This window comes from Rhinolophus hipposideros, assembly GCF_964194185.1.
Source record: "Rhinolophus hipposideros genome assembly, chromosome: 2".
Lineage (NCBI taxonomy): Eukaryota > Metazoa > Chordata > Mammalia > Chiroptera > Rhinolophidae > Rhinolophus > Rhinolophus hipposideros.
In genome coordinates, this window is record NC_138048.1 from 99259435 (window position 1) to 99281144 (window position 21710).

At 42.3% G+C, this 21710-nt stretch overlaps 1 protein-coding gene across 3 annotated transcripts in view; it reads right to left on the reverse strand.

The window, feature by feature from the left end:
* Positions 1–21710, reverse strand: part of TIAM1 (TIAM Rac1 associated GEF 1) — a 347472-nt gene that overhangs the window by 34244 nt on the left and 291518 nt on the right. For 2 of the 3 annotated variants that reach the window (XM_081076606.1, XM_081076605.1), the window contains one exon: positions 7297–7400. In XM_081076606.1, coding sequence (XP_080932732.1) covers positions 7297–7400 — 104 coding nt within the window. Of the gene's footprint in view, positions 1–3330; positions 3534–7296; positions 7401–21710 lie in introns of those variants that run through there. The other variant, XM_081076607.1, reaches the window with a different exon arrangement.

The window sequence follows — 21710 nt, forward strand, 5'->3', positions numbered from 1 at the left end:
AATGATCTCTTTGGTGACTGACAAAAAAACAAACAAACAAACAAACAAAAAACCCAAACCAAAACCTCACCCAAATGGACTGAACTGTATGGTATATGAATTATATTTTCAACAAGGCTGTTAAAAAGAAAGACTATTTGTTTTTAATCAAAGCTTATTTCAATAGAAATAACCCAAACAGTTTTAGTTAGTTATGTTAGGGCTTTACTAACTTAATTTGTCCTTGAACATACAGTTAGCTATGGCTTTGTTGTAAAAATTAAAAAGGAACAAATAGATCCATTTAAACAAAAATGTCTACACATCTTTTGGATGCTTCAATGAGAACTGTACAGGCAATAGCATAAGAACAGACATGGGGGGTAGGGGAAGCCTCACCGAAATGAGAATCCTATGGACAAATGGTGAGAACAGCTGACAACTAACTGCCCCGCCCTCCAGCTTATCCCAAACTCCCCCGTGTCGCACTGAGTTGGCACTTGGCAAATGAACCTATCTGAGCAAATATGTACCTGGCACCTTCGCTTACACAATGCTTTTCTAAACAGCCCAACCATAACCACGGCTGCCTGTCACTTACATGCAAATTAACATCAAAGCTACTACTCATGATAAATAAAGCCATCACTGCATTCCCATCACAGAAATAGCACACCTTTCTGAAGTTTTACCATTTAGACAAGTTGCCATCCAACTTGTGATATCCAGCATCCTCGTGTATTATACCAAGGATGTCCCACACTTTAAGAATGGGCCAAAGTTATAACCTTGAGACTCTGGCACAGATTAAAGGCAGGAAATTCCAAAAGCTACTTCCCCCTGTGCTCCCAGACTGACTGGCTGCCATTCTCGGCTGTTTCTTGGTTATAATAATGGCAGGTATGGGGTGGAGTTCCTGGGTCTTCATTCCCTCGGTTTCACCATCAAGACTTCGAGATTCCCACTTTTAAGGGTGTGACTTCGCTGTGTCAAGTTCACCACCTCTCAGGTCTGATGTCCACAAACAGGCCCGTGGGGAGAGCTCAGGTGAGTGCGATATGGGTGAAGCCGTTAGTGCCAAACCCAGCAGCTCCTACCCACCTTTCCTACCCACGCCAGGTGACTCCCTTTTCTCTCCCATGAATCAAGTCCTGAATTATATTAGGACCTACCCTCCCATGGGACACCTACAAATCCCCTTGAGTCCTCTTGTGAAAGGTCAGAGCCAGAGGCATCCCTTCCTTCTTACACACATTCCTGAGCTTAGGATAGATTTAGCCAGGTGGTCTCTGAAGTTGAGGAGGGGGCAACCCCGTTCTCTGGTTCAAGGTAGAAACTCTCAGGTAAATCACAAGGAACTGAGTCGAAATGGAGGTAATCTTTTTACTATCCATTACCTGTCAAATAAAGAACTTAAAAATACAGAATTACGAGTTAGGATGTGTATATTGTCAAAGGGTGTCATTTACAAGGCTCTTCATAAAATTTTTGCTTGAAAACAATTAACTTAAAAGAATGTCATCAAGTTTGAGGATCTTGGTTTTTATCAAAATATTACCCCCCAAATATCTTCACAAGCCATCAGGAAATGTAGGTCTTCTTTAGAATACCTCTAACCCAGAGATTTTATATATTTCCACCCAGTTCTTAAGTCACTCTGCCCCCATAGTGTGGCCAAACTTCTTTACATCAAAATCCATCAGCTTAGCCAGGACATAGGATGTAGGAGAAGCCAAGGGCGGTGGTTTTCCCACTCCAACACTGAGTGTGACTTCCTGGTCATTCTCCACCAGGTGCTAGAGCCAGAAGTGCCCAGAAAGGTAGCTGATGGGCGGTTCTCCACATACTCCTGAAAGCCAAGTTTTCTGGAATTGGGACAAGTAAGGGAGGGTTGCTGAGAAAGAGAAGGCAGTCAAGGTTCAGCCAATGGGAGAAGCATAAACCTCTCCTCACTTAAGGATTGCAATCAGTCACCCTGGAAACGGAAAAGCACTCTCAGCCTTTCAGAGCTGCCAGTTTGAAGCTGTTAAAGGGCAGCAGAGCTGTCCCACTGTCAGGACCAAGAATCATCCAACCAACACACAGAGAAGAATAGGACAATTACAGGAGGAAACAGGCCACTTTACTGAAGCCAGCATGAAGCTCAATGTTTATAATATCGCTTTCTTCCTGTGGCAGATGAAAAGAAAGTACAGAAAGAGGGGGGTAGGCTTTTAAGTATACCCTATCAACTCAAGCTACCAGCTGTTTAAACTCTTCCTGTTATGCAACCACTAAAGGCAACTTCTATCTCTAGGTGAGTTCAGAGTTCTAAAACTGTCCCTTTGAGTCTGAACAGTTTAACACATCCCACAGATTTCAAAGGGGCCCGAGTGACCTAAAATCTTATAACCTTTCCTTAAGCTTTTCTGGGAGACAAACACCAAAGCAAAGTACTCCATAATTTCAGAGACCATCATATTAGGTTGGTGCAAAAGTAACTGCGGTTTAAAAGGTTAAAAATAATTGCAAAAACCGCCGTTACTTTTGCACCAACCTGATACACAATGGTAATCCCTATAGTTCTCCATCACCTTTTTGGTCTCCTTTTGAACAAACTTTGAAGAAGAAATATCCAGGAAAGCAAAGGTTTATTTAGGTAAATCAGGCATAGACACAGTCAAAGTTCAAGTTTCATTAAATGACACAAAATCTAATAGTCGACAGACTCTGGTGTTAACATTAAACGGTTTAAGTTAATTTCATTAAATTATTCCTGACTATTAACCCACTCACTACATTTCCTTATTAGGGAGTCAACATGCATTACACATCTACGATGTAGGTCACTTGACATTAAACTGTTAACACATCCCCTGAGCCCACATTTCTACATCCATCTCCTTCTCAACTAAGCAGCAATGAAGTCAAAAACGCCTAAGACTTTATAGGAGGCAAGTCAAACACCCTCCTTCCAGAAATGCTTGCTGTACAGACTTCTCAATTAGACATGGGGAGAGGGGAGACTTGCCGTGCAAATAACACAGACACACTCAAAATCTCAACAACGAAAAGAAAGGGGGGAAATCCAAACAACAGTTTAAAAAAAATACATCTTTCTGCCATTTGAGAAGGCAAATATAGATAAGTGTAAAGATTCTTAAGCAAATTCAACTTCATACCAACTACTGATGCCCCACCCCCATGCTAAAACACACATTTTTCACCAATACCCGGCTATAGAGGGCAAAGGATAGCATATGGAGAAACAGGACAATCATAATCACCATCTTTTGCAGCAGGAAACAAATTCAGCAGGAAAGTCAAAACCTAAACGAGGCTACTAGCAAGGCAGAATTCAAACGTGCTCACCAGATGAAGTGACGGATATACAGAATCACCGGACTTGTCATTGTTTTCAGTCCTGGGCTTGCGCTTTATTTTCCACAGTGCAGACATTATCAGGAATATATTCTCATGGTAATTCTACCACCTGACGTGTTCAGCACAGAAACAGAAGTTTCTTAAAATACTCCCAGCAAACTGAATGCCTTCCCGCTCCCAAGAGAGCATCATCTCATAGAGACAGCCCATGCGGGCTCTCCCAGCCCAAGCCGGCTCTCCCATCAAAACCTACAGCTGCAGCTCCACACAGAAAGGGCAGTGACAGTCCAAGCCCAGAGCAGCACCCATCCACGTCCCCTTTGGTGTCCTCTGCGATTGTGTCAAAGGCTCAGCCGTGGACAAAAATGCGTGCTTTGATTCCACCTGGCTAGTCAGCAAAAGTTCCAGAAAGGGAGAACCAAAATGAAGCAAAAAAAATATAACAAAGCAGAAAATGCCTCCTCAGGATGTGCCTGTCTCTACTTCTCAGACCAAGATCAGCTGACTGACTGGCCAGCACCCTGCACAGCACAGGAATATGCAACCCACCAGGCTCAACTTTGAAGACACCCCTTACTGAGTCGGGAGGGAGCAGCCTCTAAAAAGCACAGTGCTGCTGCTTTTTTTTTTTTATTTTAAACAGTTCACATTTTCTGCTAATGCTATTGTTACCGAGCAGACATTTCTCAGACAATCACAACTGGGATTAAAAAGGGGGAGGGGGAGGCTTTCAGAATGAAAAACGTTCTGAAAATTATTCTAATACATTTGCTAAATGGAAAACAAAATCACAGCCGCCAGAGGGCCTGTATGCAGGATACAACTGCCCAGAGCTAATCAGCATTCACTTCCAAAGACCAGAGTTTTGGAGTAAAAGCAGGGAAACAAGTAGCCAGTGGGGAGAGACCCTTTGAGGTTGTCACCCACCATCACCAGAGGAAGGAGGCTGCTTACAAAGAAACAGGCCGAGACAAGGCCCCTGTGGTGTGCAAGCCCCTCCCCCACCCTGGGATGTGACATTCCACCGGTCAACAAGCTCACAATTATATACTTGCTCAACCCAAAGGACCGTGCATAGCAAAAACTGCTATTTTAGAAAAAAATGGAAAACACATAAAATTCCAACATGCATTCTCTTCATCCTGGCCAATATCTCGTAAGACAATTCATTTAGGAAGAATAGCAAAAATATTTAAAAAACAAATAAATCAAGAGCCCTCAAATGTTTAGCCAGAATAAAAAATGATTTCGTGTTTCATTTATTCATTTGTTTATTGTTACATTTCTACACCCAGCCTGGTGCATTCAAATGAAGGCTAAGTCATCCTTCCATGCTTAGGCAATTGAAAAATGAATTTTTACTTTATTCTCAAGAAAAATTTACACACTGACATAAGAGACGCATCAAAAAACAATTTAATCTTAATCAAGAAATTTAAGATATATACTTGCTCTTACTTTAAATCATTTTTAAAAAGACCCAGAAAGCTTAATTATTAGGAAAATATTTATGTGACTAGTGAATATATATTTAATTGGTGTACAGCACCACTAATTAATTAATTCTGTCCTTTTTTGAAACCTGACATTTAACACGAGACCTTAACAATATGGTCAAATGTAGTTTTAGCATAGCAGTTAACAACACAAGGCCTGTTTTTTGTCATCTCAGAGCTGTGTGAGCTTTAGTGAGTTGCTTAACCTCTCTGTTCCAATACTGTCATCTATAAAATAGATGAAATACTAGTATCTTTCCCTCAGAGGTATTGTAAGGATGAGATGAGTTAATATAAAACATTGCCCAATACATATGAGACACTAAATAAGTATTAGCTCTCATTTATCATTAATAATACATAGTAGGACCCAGTCTCCAAAAACCACTTGCTCAATTTAAGGTTTTTGCTTCCAAATATCCTAAGTGAGAAATTTAATTCATTAAAGTCTATTTTAATTAAAGAACTTGGGTTGCATGACAAAGTAGTTCAAATAAAAAAAGACAAAAATCAAACCAAAATTAGGGAGTATTTTAGGGTACAGAATCACACATAGTGATCCCTAACCTAGGGAAAAGGAACGTGAACCTATGGTTTCAAAGAGGTCTATTACATGATCTTTAAAAATACTAAGATCGTCACCCAAACTTGTCAATTATTTGGAAGAAATTCTCTTTTATGAGAGCCCACCGTGCATTTCTACAGTGAAATCCAGGGAAAGCATTGCCTGTTCCTACATTTGATCTTGTGTGTTCCATGTGAGTTTTAGGGCCTAATTCTCTGGAGAAAGAACCAGGAAGTCAGAGAGACGCCAGGGGTCAGTCAACAGAAGCCTGAGGCCGCTTCCTTTCTCTCCAGGGCTAGAACCTAATATTATAGAGGAGTCTGTGTAGGACCTAATGACTCAATATATTTAAAATGGAAACAATCTCAAAATCCACAAAGGGATGAGAACACTCGGCTATTACAGGGAGGTAAAAATGATCCAAGTTAAAAAGTATTCAGAAAAAAAAGTTTTAGAAATAGGAAAAATAGCTGTATTTCTAAATCACACTAGAAATTGAGAATTAACATTTTTAGTTTCAATAACAATACAACTAAATAAATACCCTTCAAAATATCTGACCTCAGTATGGAGATACCGGTTTTACCTAAGAGCGACTGACCCTCCCCCTACCCAAAAGTAGGTAAAAATAAGGTAAGGGCCACAAAATTACAAGTAACTTCAAGTAAGCTTTTTTTTTTTAACATTAAATGAAACATGTATATTTCCATTCATCTGTGTTTTATTTAACCAGTAACATAAAGCCTTTCAGTCTGTAAATACTAAATTTATAAATTTTAAAATTAATTTCAAATTTGAAATTTTATACTGTGCTCCGTTTAAAGCGGACACTGGGAATGATGATGAGATTGGTGAAAAAGAAACACATGCGGCTAAAAGAGGTGCGGAAGACAAACATGCACTTAACAAAGTCCTACAGAGATATATAAATACAGAGAAAGACGAAAAGAACGCTCGGAGAAATGTAAGTTTTTAACATAATAGTTCAGATCTGAATAGTCTATTTCCATTACCAATGTGCTCTCCCACGGTGATATTATTTGACCCATCCAATCATCCCATCACTACTGGGCAAAGGTAAGAATCACCCTGATATTGAAGATGGGAAAACAAAGATATAATTTAAAAATTATACGATTTGCTCTGGTTAAGTGACTGGTAAATGCCAAACAAAAGAATGAGAGAGAGGAAGAGGGATCAACATAAATATGTCAACAACCTTATATGAAAAAAGGTGACTAAATATAGAAGCATAATCACACACAGTTGCTTTTGCTGGGGGTTGGGGAGAGGTCTTTTGGGTATAGGTAACACAGAGGTTACAAATCGTTGTACTTTGGAGACTGATGAGAAGAGGTTATTGACCCATGGCACTCGCCGCGGAGTGTGAGAGAAGCATGATGTATGATGGAAAACAAATTCACATGTTTGCACCAAAGAGTCAGAACACGAACTTTCTCACAGTGCCCAAGCAAAAGAGAACATTCTTTGTGGATTAATAAAAATAGTGTTTCCTTCCCTTTAATGTAAAAGATGATCACCTTTAATAAGAGCTGAACACAGCTCATGGAAAAGGGGTTCATCACAGAAACCATGAACATCAAGACCGCCCACCTGACCCACTCTCACATATTTTGGATGCTGTTTCATTGTACACAAACAGAGATGTAAGAAGGAAATGAGATTCATTAAGAGTGACTTCTGCCCTATATTCTCACACATGGGTCTATTATCAAGGCTGTAATTTGGATTTTATGTCTTATTTAGTGACATCTCAGAAAACACTCGATCCCATGGAGAGGCCTTCAATCCACATACAGCTGCAAAGGTGACGCATCAGCTGGGACTCTTTGGTGGCTCCAGACATGGGATGTGAAAATGAAAATCTCTCACCTTGCTGCTGTGATCAGTCTCATCGGAGGATTCCAGGTCTGGCCCTTCCGTCTCCTCGGGAGCGGTCTCGGCACTACTGCCCTGTTCACTGCTGAGGCCGTGCCCTGCAGGGGGAAATCAGAAGGAAAGGTGGGCTGACATGAAGAGTAATTGTTAAAAGTCACCCCTGTGTAAAGGGGCATGGGGTCACGCTCAGGACGTGTTCATGTATTATTACACCCTCCAAGTACAAGCTCCAGAATCTTGGCTCAATAAGTGTTAGTTTTGTTGTTTTTATTGTTACTGCTACTATTATTATTGTCCAATACAATATACTTTTATTATTTATAATGTATAATAATAGTTATAGTATCCCCCAAAATTCATGTTGAAGCCCTAACCCTCCCAATGTGATGTATTTGGAGGTGGACCCAGGTACCCAAACATTCAGTCCATAACACTTGTGATGTCTGTTTTCAGTCTCGCAAACCATAAACATAACACCATATTCCCATAATTCCCACCATAGTCTGTGCAAATGTGAAGGGAGAGAACATGAGAATCACTTTATTCTGGAGGGCTTCCCAAATTCAAAGAGCATCTGAACCCCCTGGGGGAAGTACGTTATGTCAATTCAGATTCAATGGACTTGGGTTGGATCTAAAGTTCGGCCTTTCTTACAAGCCCTGAGATGACACTCATCAAAACTGCAAGTCCATGGATCACACCCGGAGTAGCAGGGCTCTCGGTCATTTAGACACCTCTGGCGAGCCTGATAAGACAGTGGGAATCAACCTGTGTGGCACTGGATCAGGGACTACAGCACTGTCACTGTAACCAGCCAAGAGAGAAAGAAAGAAGGAAGGGAGGGAGGGAGGGAGGGATAGGAGAGGAGGCAAGGCGAGTGGAGGAAGGAAGGAAGGAAATAAGAGGAAAGAGCCACTTCCTGTGTCTTTGGATGAAAACCTCAGCCTGCAAAGAGGCTGCCTTACTCTAGTGACGCCATTCTAATCATAAGCCGCTTGACATCAGGAGAGCTCCCCCACTATAGAAATTTTAAAATCTCCTTTTCCCTAATTTCTTACCTCCCTAGTTCCTGATCTTAATCACCTTTCAAATCAGCTTTTTAATCTTAAACAAAAGATTGTTCCTAGCCTGAATCACAGGAAGTCCCCTGCCCCACTCCAGGCCATTTCAAGCCCCACTCCTGGGGGAACAACTGCCACCTGCATGACGGGATTAACCAGAGGAAAAGACCACGGGATCCGTGAAGCTAAATGGAATTTCTATCACACAGCCACCTTGCGTCGATGGCTTTGGGTCCTGCTTCTTTTAACTCTGTTTAACCGAAATCTATCTCTCCTCATCCAGGGAGCACTAGGATACAAATGATACCCCAGCAAGGCTTCCAGCACACCCCAACCAAGGAGGCCAATGCGGTCTTCCAGGCGGATCTCGAGACCCCTTCCTCTCATTTAAGATCAGATTTAAGATCAGTAATTGTGAACCCCTGATAGGCAGGGATAACGGCCACATTCAGCAGGAAGCAGATACAGAAGAAGAGACCTCCTGTCCCTCAACTTCCCACAGAGATTTACGGGGACCATGTCTCTCAAGGGGGACATAAGGCAGGCAGTTAGAGATAGGAATGGGGTCTCCAGACATTCCTGCACGTTTGACACGACCTATGAAAAGCGACCACCCAGAAGACCTCCCCTCCATGCCCAAATCTTTCCCTTATCCACTATAGCCCTCAACCACTCTGAGGAAGCTAAGGGATACTAAATACCTAACTAGATTAGACCAGTCACTCACACCTGTGCAGTAAAGGCTACAACGACATTTACCTCACCTTAGCCTCATTATACCATTATTATAATATCATACATATGCCCGGAAGTTCATTAATATCATAATAACAGACTGAATTCTGGAAAGGAACATGCGCAGTCTAAAAAGATGAAGTAAGAGCCTCTTGTCAATCACAGGTGCCAATCAAGTGGCCCCACACATAGAGAGGAGCAGTCCATTCTAGATGGGAAGGAAATAAAAACTCTAAGTCCTCACCGATCGGCACCTTTTGAGCCACTCTCTTGCTCTGGCCCATTCCTATCTCTTTGGAGTGTACACTTTTGCTTCTAATAAACTGCTCTTTCACCACTGTATTTCTGTGTCTCCTTCAATTCTTTGCTAGAGACGCCAAGAACCTTGACACCGCGCCCGGAAGGGCCTGCTCTCCGGTAACAACTCTGTTTCCAATTTGAAGTTGTTTGAGAAGCTACAGGAGGAAGCCGACCTCTGAGCAATCTTTGCTCCAGGGCTACACCCTCGAGTCCCCTTCCCCTTCTCTGGAATGAAGCACCAATGAAGTGAACACACCTTGTGTGGTGTGGATGTTTCTGTCTGTTGCCCCTCTTTTGCTCTGGCTCTAGGATTTTCTTGCTTTCCTTTTTTCTTTTTCTTTTTTAAGGAGGATGCAGCTCACAGTGGCCCATGTGGGGATTGAACCAGCAACCTTGGTGTTATTAGCACCACGCTCTAACCAACTGAGCTAACCGGCCATCCTTGCATTTCTTTTAATTACTCTCTCACCCTATAACATGCTGATAGTGGTCAAAGGAAGCGGCTTAGTTACCTCGGTAGACATCAACATCTACTACGTCACACTGTCACTTCCATGGGAATAAAAAGTGATTGAATACTTTATATGTGGCAATGACCGAGATGCCAGGGCCAGGAAGAAGCGGAAGAGTTGGTCAGCCCCACTGGGGAGCTGAGAGCTCACAGCAAACAGCACGAATCTGTGAGGTTGCTGGAACAGGCCCACTCAGTACTAGCCAGAGCAGGCAGGCTGCACGACACCAGGGGGCACCATTCACACTGTAGTCTGCAGAATGGTGCCCCTCCCCACCCCCACCACCCCGCCTGTACCACCGAATGCGGTGGCCCTGCATATACCCACTGAGTACATGATGTACCTGAAGGATAGCTGGTGCTCATGAAATAGCGAGAAAACAAATGAAAGGATTTTCATTGTGAACGACACTGTGGACTGGGTATCCTGAAAAGCAAGCAAATAAACCCTACCTCTACAAAACACTTAGAAATGCTAAATGAAATATAACAAAATCTTTTTTTTAAATACAAAAGCTGAGCTCCAAGAAATCCCCAGAGCCCAAAATGAAAAAGATAAAGGAAGCTGGAGTGGTGAGCCAGTCCCGGGACTGGCATGACAGTGCTGAGAAAATCCATCAGTCCCCAAACCCTAAGCAGTGTTTCCCAAAGGGAGAGAAACTGTAACAGTGATCCTATAACTTCTATTTTTGAAATTTAAACCTCTGATGTAATTCGGTTTGACAGTGGTTTGGCTTGGGACTTTTTGAAAGTGTTTTTTTTTTCCCTTTCTTGGCTTCCTCTCCTCCCCCGAAGCTTGATGACTCTGTTTACTGTGCATTTACTGTGCACATCAGTTCCAACAGTTCTGTTTACTTCAGACCAGTGTGCACACCTGGCCCAGTAACTTGGGAGGGTTTTATTTTGGCGTCTGTACGGGGTTCACTCCTGATCCTGGCGCAGACCAGCCTCTAGGAAGGGCCTTTCCCTGAAGTTGCCTGACCAACTTCTGCTTCCTTGGTTCTGCCCCTCCTGTCATGTCTATTAACACCTCTGGTGGTATTAAGAGTGGGAAGGCAGTCGTTGTGACAGGGAGTCCACTGTCTTCCCTGAATGGTGGCATTTTGGAATAAAATCTACTTTTCTTTCCGCCAACCTCCCCTCTTGAGTTTTGGCTTTCGTGCGGCGAGGAGCTGGACCTTTTGCACGGTAACAAAACTACTTGGTGTTCGGAGAGGGACAATTCTTTGGGAGCAAAACTGTACACTTGGCAGGTACACTTAGCCTCCCTTGCCCATGTGCACTAAATACCTTTCGCATTCCCCAGTCACTGAGAAATCAAAACTGCACCCACACATTTCCCCAACAGCAGTACCACCCAGCTTGGGAACCTAGGCCCTGAAGCCTTGGTTTTAACTGTAAAGCCATGAGACAGAAAACAGGCACTGGGTCAGTACCACTTAGAACCGAACCTCTTAATTCACATGGTTCCCTTGAAGGGCTGCTCCGTAAGTCTAAAGAGATGTAAAAAGATAAAAGTACTCACTGGCAAAAGAAAAAAAGAAAGGAAGGCAGGAAGGCAGAAAGAATGGGAAGGAAGGAAGGAAGGAAGGAAGGAAGGAAGGAAGGAAGGAAGGAAGGAAGGAAGGAAGGAAAGAAGGAAGGAAAGATGAAGGAAAAGAGAAAGGAAGGAAGGAAGAAAAGAAGGAAGGAAGGAAGGTAGGAAGGAAAGAAGGAAGGAAAGAAAGAAGGAAGGAAAGGAAGCTTGAATTCTGCCTATATGGTGGGATAGGAGAATGTCACCACGCAGTAGCCTAACCATTTGTTTCTTTGTACTTGCCCCCAAAGAAAGGAGAGTCAGTGAGATGGATCCTTTCGGGGACTTTGCTAAACCTTTGTGTTTGTACCCTATGCCTCCGTTTGGTCCCAGAAAGATGGCTGGTCAGCCAATGATGGATACGACTTTCCACGTGGAAAGAAGCCTAAGACAGGCAGAGCCGAGTGGGGACCAACAGGAAAACCCACGAGGTTTGTACAGGTGGGCACAGCCCCCCACCTTCCTTAGGGTAAGGAAAGTCTCTGCCTCTGTGGCTGTATTCCTTCCCGAAAACTGCAAGGGAAGTGATTCAATGATGTGCTCTCCATCTATTCATATGCATATAGGTTTTGTCCCTTGGGGAAGTTGTGACTTACAGTGCAGCTGCCAGCAGGCAAGGGTGATTGACTTGAATCTGTTTCCTATCATGATGTATGGAATTCATAGATCTTGAGATTAACAAGCTTTATCTCCTTTACTTCCCCACCTAACTAATAAAAGCTGATGCTAGGCCGACTGGGGCAACCAGTCCTTGAGACTGGGGGTCCCTTGGTTTGCTTAAACGCTATTTATGACTACTGTCTTTTCTTAACCCTGAGCCGCCCTCCTCGCACCCTCCTCGCTCCCCACAACCCTCATCGCATGGGACACAACAGGAGAGTGGGGAGGAAGCAAGGAAGGTTTCTTCCCTAAGATTACAACCACAGGCTGGCCTCATGGGTCTTTGAGATTCGTGTTGACACTAGGTATCCAGGAAAATCCCATGTCTTAGTTCGCTCAGGCTGCTATAACAAAAGACTGAGTGGCTTAAGCAAGGGACATTTATTTCTCCAGTTCTAGACGCTAGAAGTCAAAGATCAAGGTGCTAGCAGATTCTTTTTTTGGTAAGGACCATTTTCCAGGCTATCATCTCACTAGGTACTCACAAGACCGCTTCTTTGTGTGTGCAAGGAAAGAACAAGTGAGCTCTGGTCTCTCTTCCTCTTCTTATAAGCACACTAATCCCATCATGAGAGCTCCACTCTTGTCACTTCTTCTAAACCTAATCACCCCGCCCCCCCCCGAAGGCCTCAATTCCTACTCTGTTTCCCTGAAAATGAGACCTAGCCAGACAAACAGCTCTAACGCATCTTTTGGAGCAAAAATTAATATAAGACCCGGTATTTATATTATATTATATTATATATTATATTATATTACCCGGTCTTATACTAAAATAAGACCGGGTCTTATATTAATTTTTGCTCCAAAAGATGCATTAGAGCTGATTGTCTGGCTAGGTCTTATTTTCAGGGAAACACAGTTGTACCAATCACATCGGGTTTAGGGCTTCAACATATGATTTTAGTGGGACACAAACATTCGGTCCATGACACTTAAGATGAGAAACTGCCATAAAGTTGTTCTAGACTTGTATTCCAAGGGTACCTGGCAAAAGCAAAAACAAATCTACCCTGCAGGGATTCATCCTTAACGATGGTATCATATAATGCCCAGAGACAAAGCTTGGTCAAACAAGAACCCATAACCCATTATTATAAACATACAAGAAGAACCAAGTCCCCACGAGTGAGAAGCAGCAGACACAACAAGCCGCGGAATCAGATTCCCAAGGAATGGTACTGCAGAGATCAGATAGAGAATGTCGAGAAATTATACTTAAGACAAAAAAAAGACCAAAGAAGACCAAGAAAAGAGACAATTTCAAAAAAGACCGGGGAAGTTAATAGAATTTTTAGGAATGAGAACTATAACCACTGACATGAAACATTCAATGGATAAGAATCAAGGTTGAAGAAAGAACAGAAGACCGGGAGATCTATCTGAAGACATTACCTCACTACAGCACAAACATCTTCGAATGCTGAAACTATCAATATAGAATTGTATTTAAACCTAAAATGTTATCTATGAAGAAGAATGCAATAAAAAAATCTGAAAAGCAAAGAGTGAGAAAGTTTACTACAAACAGAACCTCACTGAAAAATTCCCGAAAGGATGTACTTTAGGTGGGGAGACACACACACACACACACACACACACACACACACACACGATCTGATATACAAAGTGAAATGATAAAGAGCTAATATACACACAGGTAAGTCTTCGTGTATAAAATAATACCCCACATATGCCCCAAAATGGCATTTGGGAAGATTCAACTAAGACAATCGAGGGAGTGATTACATTTAAAGTCCTTTTATGCTTCAAGAGGGAAGTAAAGATTAACTTTGGTCTCTGCTATCCTGTTTCCCCGAAAATAAGACCTAGCCCGACAATCAGCTCTAATGCGGTTTTTGGAGCAAAAATTAACATAAGACCCAGTAGTATGATATGACATGATGTGATGTGATGCCATGTGATATCATATATGATATGATATGATATGATATGATATGATATGATATGATATGATATTAAAGACCCAGACTTACAGTAAAATAAGATCAGGTCTTACATTAATTTTTGCTCCGAAAGATGCATTACAGCTGATTGGCTAGGTATTATACTCGGGGAAACACAGTATGCTAGAAATCATGTTAAAATTTTAAGGGCAACCACTAAGTGACCAGTATTAGATTATATCATTTGAGAGGGGAAAGTGGCATTTAGCAATTCAATTCAATCCAAGAGGGCAGGAAAGGAAAAACCAGCAAGACAAAGGCAGGAAAGTAAGACGACAGAAACAAGTCAAAATACATGGATCTTCTACATAAATATAAAGTAGACTAAACTTAATACTTTAACTTCATGTTTAGATTTAAAAAAAAAAAGTAAAATAAAGCCCACCTATATGCTACATATAGGTAGCATATGCAACAAAGAGACCTAAACAAAAGACACAGAAGATTAAAAGTAAAGGGATGAACTAATCAGAAAGAGTTTCGGAGACAGAGGAAACACTGAGGGTTGCTACATGGGAGTGGGGGTGGGGGAAAGGGGGAAGGTGAGGGGATTAGAAAGTAGTTAGTAACCACAAGATCAGGGTTACGAAAGTTAATTTGGGGAATGTAATCAATAATGTTGATTATACAGAATCAATAAAGATTCTGTAGGACATCAGATGGACACTTGTCTCATTAGGGAGACCACCTCAGGGATGATGTAGATGCCTGATCACTGCACTGTACACCTGAAGCTGAAGCTGAACAATAATGAATGTCAACTACAAGTTTATACACACACACACACACACACACACACACACACACACACACTTAACAAGAAGCCGAGTACAGCATTAGGAATAGAGACAGTGGAAATGCAATGGTTGTGTGTGATGCCAGAGGGATAGTGAATGGGGGGAGGGGGGTTGACACAGTGTGAGGGATATAAATGATAAACATCTAAGTATTACTTTGTTTTGTGCACCTGAAACTAACAAAAAAAAAAGTAAAGGGATGAAAAAATGTTAGGCAAATGTAATGAAAGCCCTAAAAATGTCAGACAAAATAGATTCAGTCAGGATAAGAAGATGTGAACACCAGGAATTATTAAGCTTGATCCATGAATGTATTTCAAACCCTATTCTCAAGGATTTGTAAATGTACATTTTCCCCAAGGAACAGCAATTTATGCAAGCCGGCCACACATGAGGCCATAATGTAAGTCTCAACAAATACCAAAGAATGTGTATTCAGGCAGTCCACACCAGCAGCACGTTTTTCTTGGAACTAAATTTGTTATGAAAGAGCAAAAGGCCAATAACACCAAAGACAGTTTTAGAGAAGATAAACAAGATTGGGCTACTTTTCCTACCAGATATCAACATGTATTATAATGTTACAGTAATATAAAGCAGTGTAGAATTAACAAAGAGATAGCCAGACAGAACAGATAGGGTAACAGAGCCCAGAAACAGCCCCGCCCGGATGTGGAAGTGTGATGTACAGCAGAAGTTTCATTGCAGTTCCGGGGGAAAGAATGGAGCATTTGATAAGAGTTACTAGAACAGTAGATTACCCTCATGGAAAAAATATAAAGCTGACCCTTGCTCATACTATTCACAAAAATCAGTAACAGGGAGATATCAGTCAGAACGTGATTAGCCCAAACTATAAATCTTTCAGAAGAAAATATAGAAGGCAGTGTTGGTTACTTCTGGGGGGAGAAGAAATTATTAAACAAGATATAAAAAGCACAAATCATGAGATAGAAAGTCAGATTTTACTAAAATTAAAAATTTGTCTTGGTCAAAAGGCATCATAAATGAAGCAACACACATTCTAGACTGTGAAGTTATCTTCCACACATATAACTGGTAAAATATTAATATACAGAATACAAAAGAACTCCTGTGAATTAATAACTCTAGGTCTATCTGATTTTAAGGCGTATATTCCTTTTTACCCCATTATGCCATGCTTCTGCCCTTAACTGAAGATAAAAATTAATAAAATACGAGAGTAAAAGGAAGGGCAATACAATTTGGACAAAATCAGTAGACAGTTTGCAAAGATGACAGTGACAATCCCTCCCATCTCTTTAAGCACAGATCTCTATGTCTGCTTCCCCACCCCATGACTTGCCTTGGCCAACAGAATGTGACATAAGTGGTGATACGTGAATTCTAAGCTAAGGTCTCAAGTTGCCTTGTAGTTTTTGGTCTGGCCGCCTGGGAACCCTGAGCCCACCATACAAAAGACCCCAAGCTAGCCTCTTGAGAATGAGACCTGAAGGACAGAGGGATCAGGGTCAACCAATCACCAAATATGTGCCTGAGGCCATCTTACACAGTCCAGTCCAGTCCATATGGCACAGTCACATGGTGACTCTAGGCGAGGACAGCAGAACAGCCACCCAGCTGAGCCTAGCCCAAATTGCTGACCACAGAACAGTGAGTAAATGAAATGGTTGGTTTGGGATGGTTTGCCATGCAGCAGTAGATAACAAATAAATGGTTAGGGGGAATTTAGTAATCAAAGAAAGCCAGGGGCGGGAATTGACAAGGGCACCTCAAGAAAGCTGAAGAGAGACCAACATGGCAGGAACAGAGAATTCAAATAGGAGAAATCAGATTCTTGCTCCCACAGGTCAAGGCCTTCTCAGGACACCCCCCCCCCCAGCTTAAGAGGCTTATACAACATTGTCGACGTTTTTTTGGCAATCTCATACAAACACAGTTTTGGAACTTCGTACTCATGCTTCTCTTCGCTATAAGAGACTTTCCACTAACAACAGACACTGAAGGAATTATCCTCTTGGTCCTGGAGGTAGCTGCCTCCATTTTCTTACCAGTACATGCACAAACAGAGAGCTCCGCTAACCATCAGAGGATGGGAAAACCAAACACAAGGCTGAGAGGTGATGGAAGAAGGGGTCTGTGCAGGGGAACCGCCCACTTCACCTCCACTCTGTCCCAGTATTTAGCACACCGCCTGGCACAGAGGGGGTGCCCAGTCACTATTTGGCAGCACAGAGAGGGCGCAGGGCCACATCTAAAGGGACAAACGACAAACGGGAGACTGGGCAGCCCCAGAGAAGGCAGGAGCACAGAGCAGGGCTGAGGCCCCAGCTGGACAGGACCTATAGGCTATTTCAAAAGCTGCTGTAAAGAACAATGATTGATATGAACAGGTGTGCTCCTGCTTTTGTTTTTTAATATTATTTTCACATCATGACAATGTTCTTGTGATTCAAAAATCCTTTGCAACTAGTACATCCCACTCAAAGTGGACAGACACAATGAGATGAGGAGAAAGACAAGCACATTAATGTAAGCTTATATTTAGCTTATCTTTCATTTATTCAGATTAGACACATTCACTCTAGCCATTCAAGTCCATTTGGGACTTAAATTTAAAGGAGGAAGAAAAATGTCTTTGCCTTATGAGTTATATTAACAATATATGTTAAAGAAAGCAGATTCTTCAAACATATCCAAAGACGAACCAATTATGACATTGATTTTTTTTTTTAAAGACCCTTATTAATACCTGAGTTCAAATGTCTTCAAGGAAAAACAAATTGAGGGGAAGGGGGCAAGAAAAAATTAGACACACAATAAAGACATTTAGCTGGAATCAATTAGGCTATGGTCGTATACTATTTTTCAGTCATTTTACTGTCAGATAAGAATTCCACAGAAATACTCATAAAGTATAAGATCAACATAAACACCCGCCCCCCACACCAACAAATGTAAAAAACAAAACCAAAGCAATTATACAGAAAAACAAACAAACAAACAAAAAAACGACTGGGAAAGCAAAATATAAACTACAATAAAAAGGGAAATCCAACATTGTAACTTTAACTTGGTAAACAAAAAATAACTTCTTTCAAGCCAAACCATATAATCTCAGTGTCTGGTTCCCTATAGAGTGAAATTTCAAATCCATAAAAACTGTAGATGTAGGCCTTACTGATCCTGTCAGCTTGTCATGAAAGTCGAATAATATAACGTCCCTTAATGTTCTTTAAAAATATAAAAATGGAGGCTCTTGATCTCTGAAACAACTCTCCCCCCTCCCTGCCCCCCACATGCACACACAGGATTTGATGGGTGTCAGCAGTCAAACCCAGCTGGAATTCAAGACAGGCTTTGGGATCTCCCCAGCAGGGCCAAGGAAGGCAGGCCTCGTGCTGTGTGACAATAAACAGCGCTCGCTGTTTACAAAGCGCACACTCTGAATTTTATCGACAAACAAATAGAAGATTGTGTGCTACTGGTATCTAGGAAACTTCAAAGAATCTGAAGAACTGGAGCATATTTGTTTGTGGGAAGAGAAATCTGTGCAGTTCCCCTTTCTCCACTCCTCCTCCCTGCTGCCTGATGGCCTCCTGTCTTCAAAATCGAGCTGCAGACAATGTGTGTGGAACATCAGCCCAAAATAGAACCTTGCACGTCACGGGTGCTGGAGGGAGAGAAACACGCTCTGCACCACAAATCAAACAGGTAGATATCCGTGCTGGGTGCTTAACGATTCCCCACTCTGACCAAGGTGTCTTCAACGCTCACGGCTAACACAGAAGCTCTGCTGTTACAGTTAAAACTGCTTAATCTGCTTCCTGCAGGAGGAATGTATGCACTCACTCCAGGCTGCCATCTTCCCCATAACGTCAGACAGACGTGCCCCAGCTATGTCAAGTGGGCTGATTCTCCACAAACCCAATGTCGGCCCTAATTGGCTTTAACACACAAGGGTCGGTGTTGGCCAGAGATGCTTGGCTCTCCTCAGCTCAACTCCCAGAATGACCAGTTTTCAAATAAGAAGCCCTCAGCTCTCTGAGCTCTGGCACTTTTATTGTAATACTGTGGACTAGTCACTGAGCTAAATGAGGGCCCCTGCTTTGCTCCAACTGGTCAAGCAGAAGTCTAGGGAAGATAAAGTAGAGCTGAATTCGCCACAAAGGGAAAAGGGATGTGAGCTTGATGACAAAACCTAAAACGAGAGGCCTTAGCCACGATTCTGACAACTTGCATAAAATTTGGGGGGTTTGCAAAATTACTGGTTGAAATATCTTTGTTTCAAGGGCTCATTTCAGTGATAAACACATTAAGCTAGGACATTTTTACTCCCGTTTGGGGAAACAAACAAAAGTCAGAATAAGCATTACATTGTTCTTAGCTCTTCCCTTGTCTCAAAAAAAAAAAAAAAAAGAAAAAAAGAAAAAGAAAAAAAGGATGCCAGAAAAGGGTATTTGTGTTGGAATTCTCTCAATAAATGTTTTATAAAGCTTATTTGAGACCTAGATTTGCTGCTATGTACTGATGTTCACTGTAGCATTTCCCTAACTGGCTGATGGAGGTACAGCTGCTAATAAACCAGGCCAGTGCATCACAACTGGAGGAGATTTTGCCGCTCAGGTCACACCTGGAAATGTCCGAAGATAATTCTGATTGACACAAATTGGGGGAGGGGCTACCACTACCTTGCAGTGGTGTGTCGGAATCCCGCTCCACATCAATGCACAGGACAGCAGCCCCACAACAAAGAATTATCTACCGGGCCCAAAATGTTAACAGTGCCACATGAGATCAGTGTTCAAAATAAATCACACAGGCACATTAGAGAGGCTTTTTGGAAACCTCATACACACATTTTCACAACTTCCTACTCCAGCTTCCCCTTCAGGCCAAGGTTCTCTATAATAACAGCCATTGAAGGGACTATCCTTTTGTCTTGACATCCTTCCCCCCAATTTTTTTTTTTAACCAGGATGCACCTAAACCAATGCTGGGGCGGAGGGGGAGGGAGATGAAAGCAGCCCCAGTTTTCAACTTTTAGCCCCAGTATTTCAACAAGGACTTGTGGATGACAAGTGACCGAGAATGGGAAACTGTGCCTTAGAGAGAGAATACTTAGGATGGAATCTCCTAATCCAGTCCCTGGCTGTCTAAGCCAACATGACAACCCATTAATGGTGCTTCTTTCCTATATCAAGGGATAGGAAGACGAAGAGTGCACTGCAGATCACCTAACAGTTTCATTACAGAAATCTCAAGGAAGCAGACCACAAAATGTTATCCACAAATGCCACTGTGGATGGTTTACATGTGACCATAACGTGCCAAACATTTTATTCCACCAGGACAGAAAATGAGAATCAATAACCAAGAATAGCCGGTGACATAAGGTCATGGCCCCCATCCTAGCTGTACGTTAGAATCACCAGAGGAGTTTTAAGCAACTACCAAACAAATGCACACCCAGGCCCCACCCCGGACCAAGCGAATGAGGATCTCTGAAAAGTGGCCCTGGTATCTCAGCCTTCTAGACACTGCAGAATTCACTTCTTTCCACCTGGGAAAGGAAAATGCTTTAAGTAGAGTATAATTCATAAACTTAGTTATCAGACAATTTACTTGTTGTTGCAGAGTGAGGTGGAGTAGAGGGCAGTGAAATAAAAACCCAGCAGCCTCTGGTTACTCTTCCCGTCCCCAATACGAGATGGTGCTTTGGATCCATAACATTTACTGAATCCTTCCTAGGACCTATTCGAAATACTTTGCTACTTTTATAACTCAATCACTCCTCACAACAACCTAGTGACATCAGAGTGTGCAATTATCCACACGTTATGAGGACACCAGGGCTCAGAGAGATTAGGCACAGCCTATGCAAAGTCATGAAGCTAATAAACAGAAACAGAACTCATTACCAAGGAACCTGGTTCCAGAACCCATTCTTAGCTCCTAGGCTGTGATGCCGCTACATAGAGAAAACGCACTTCTGCGTGAGAAAGACGTTCAGAAATAATCCAGCCCGAGAGCTAATCATGTACCGTGTTTCCCTGAAAATAAGACCTACCTGGACCATCAGCTCTACTGCGTCTTTGGGAGCAAAAATTAATACTATAAGACCCGGTATGATATGATATGATATGATATGATATATGATATATGATTATATTATATTACACCCAGCCTTATAGTAAAATAAGACCGGGTCTCATATTAATTTTTGCTCCAAAAGACGCATTAGAGCAGATGGTCCAGCTAGGTTTTATTTTCGGGGAAACACGGTATTTCAATCACAGCTCTCAGTGCAGGATGGGCAAAGACTGCACACTTGGGCTCGGAAGATGGGGCAGCCACAGGGCCAATTTCCCGCAGCCGGGCAGCAGCCAGGACACATGCACCCCCGTGTCCCTGACACATTGCAAGGCCCTCTACCAAGGATGCCAAACGTCCCCTAGGACCATCTTAAGGTGGTCCCTGCATCAAACCTCAAACCTGCCACTCAGGGTGCTTCTTATTTTTAGTTACTTCTAAATTTAGATGAAGGCTGCAGTCCAGCTTGTCCATTGTACACATGTTCTCAGTTGTTTTCTATTTTAACGGTAGCTATCTGTTTTATCTCTGTCTCATTATGGAGCAATCTTTCAGGTTATTTTAGTTATTTTATCCTGTTTACTTGCCTCCCCTTTTATCTTTCACCATTAAATGGGGACTAGGAAGTGAAGCAAGCAGAAAGCAGACAGTCCAAGACCCAGATGAGGGGCCTGAGTGCCTGCTGCCCTCCAGCCAGTCTAATCGGGCTGCCCCTGAGCATTTGAG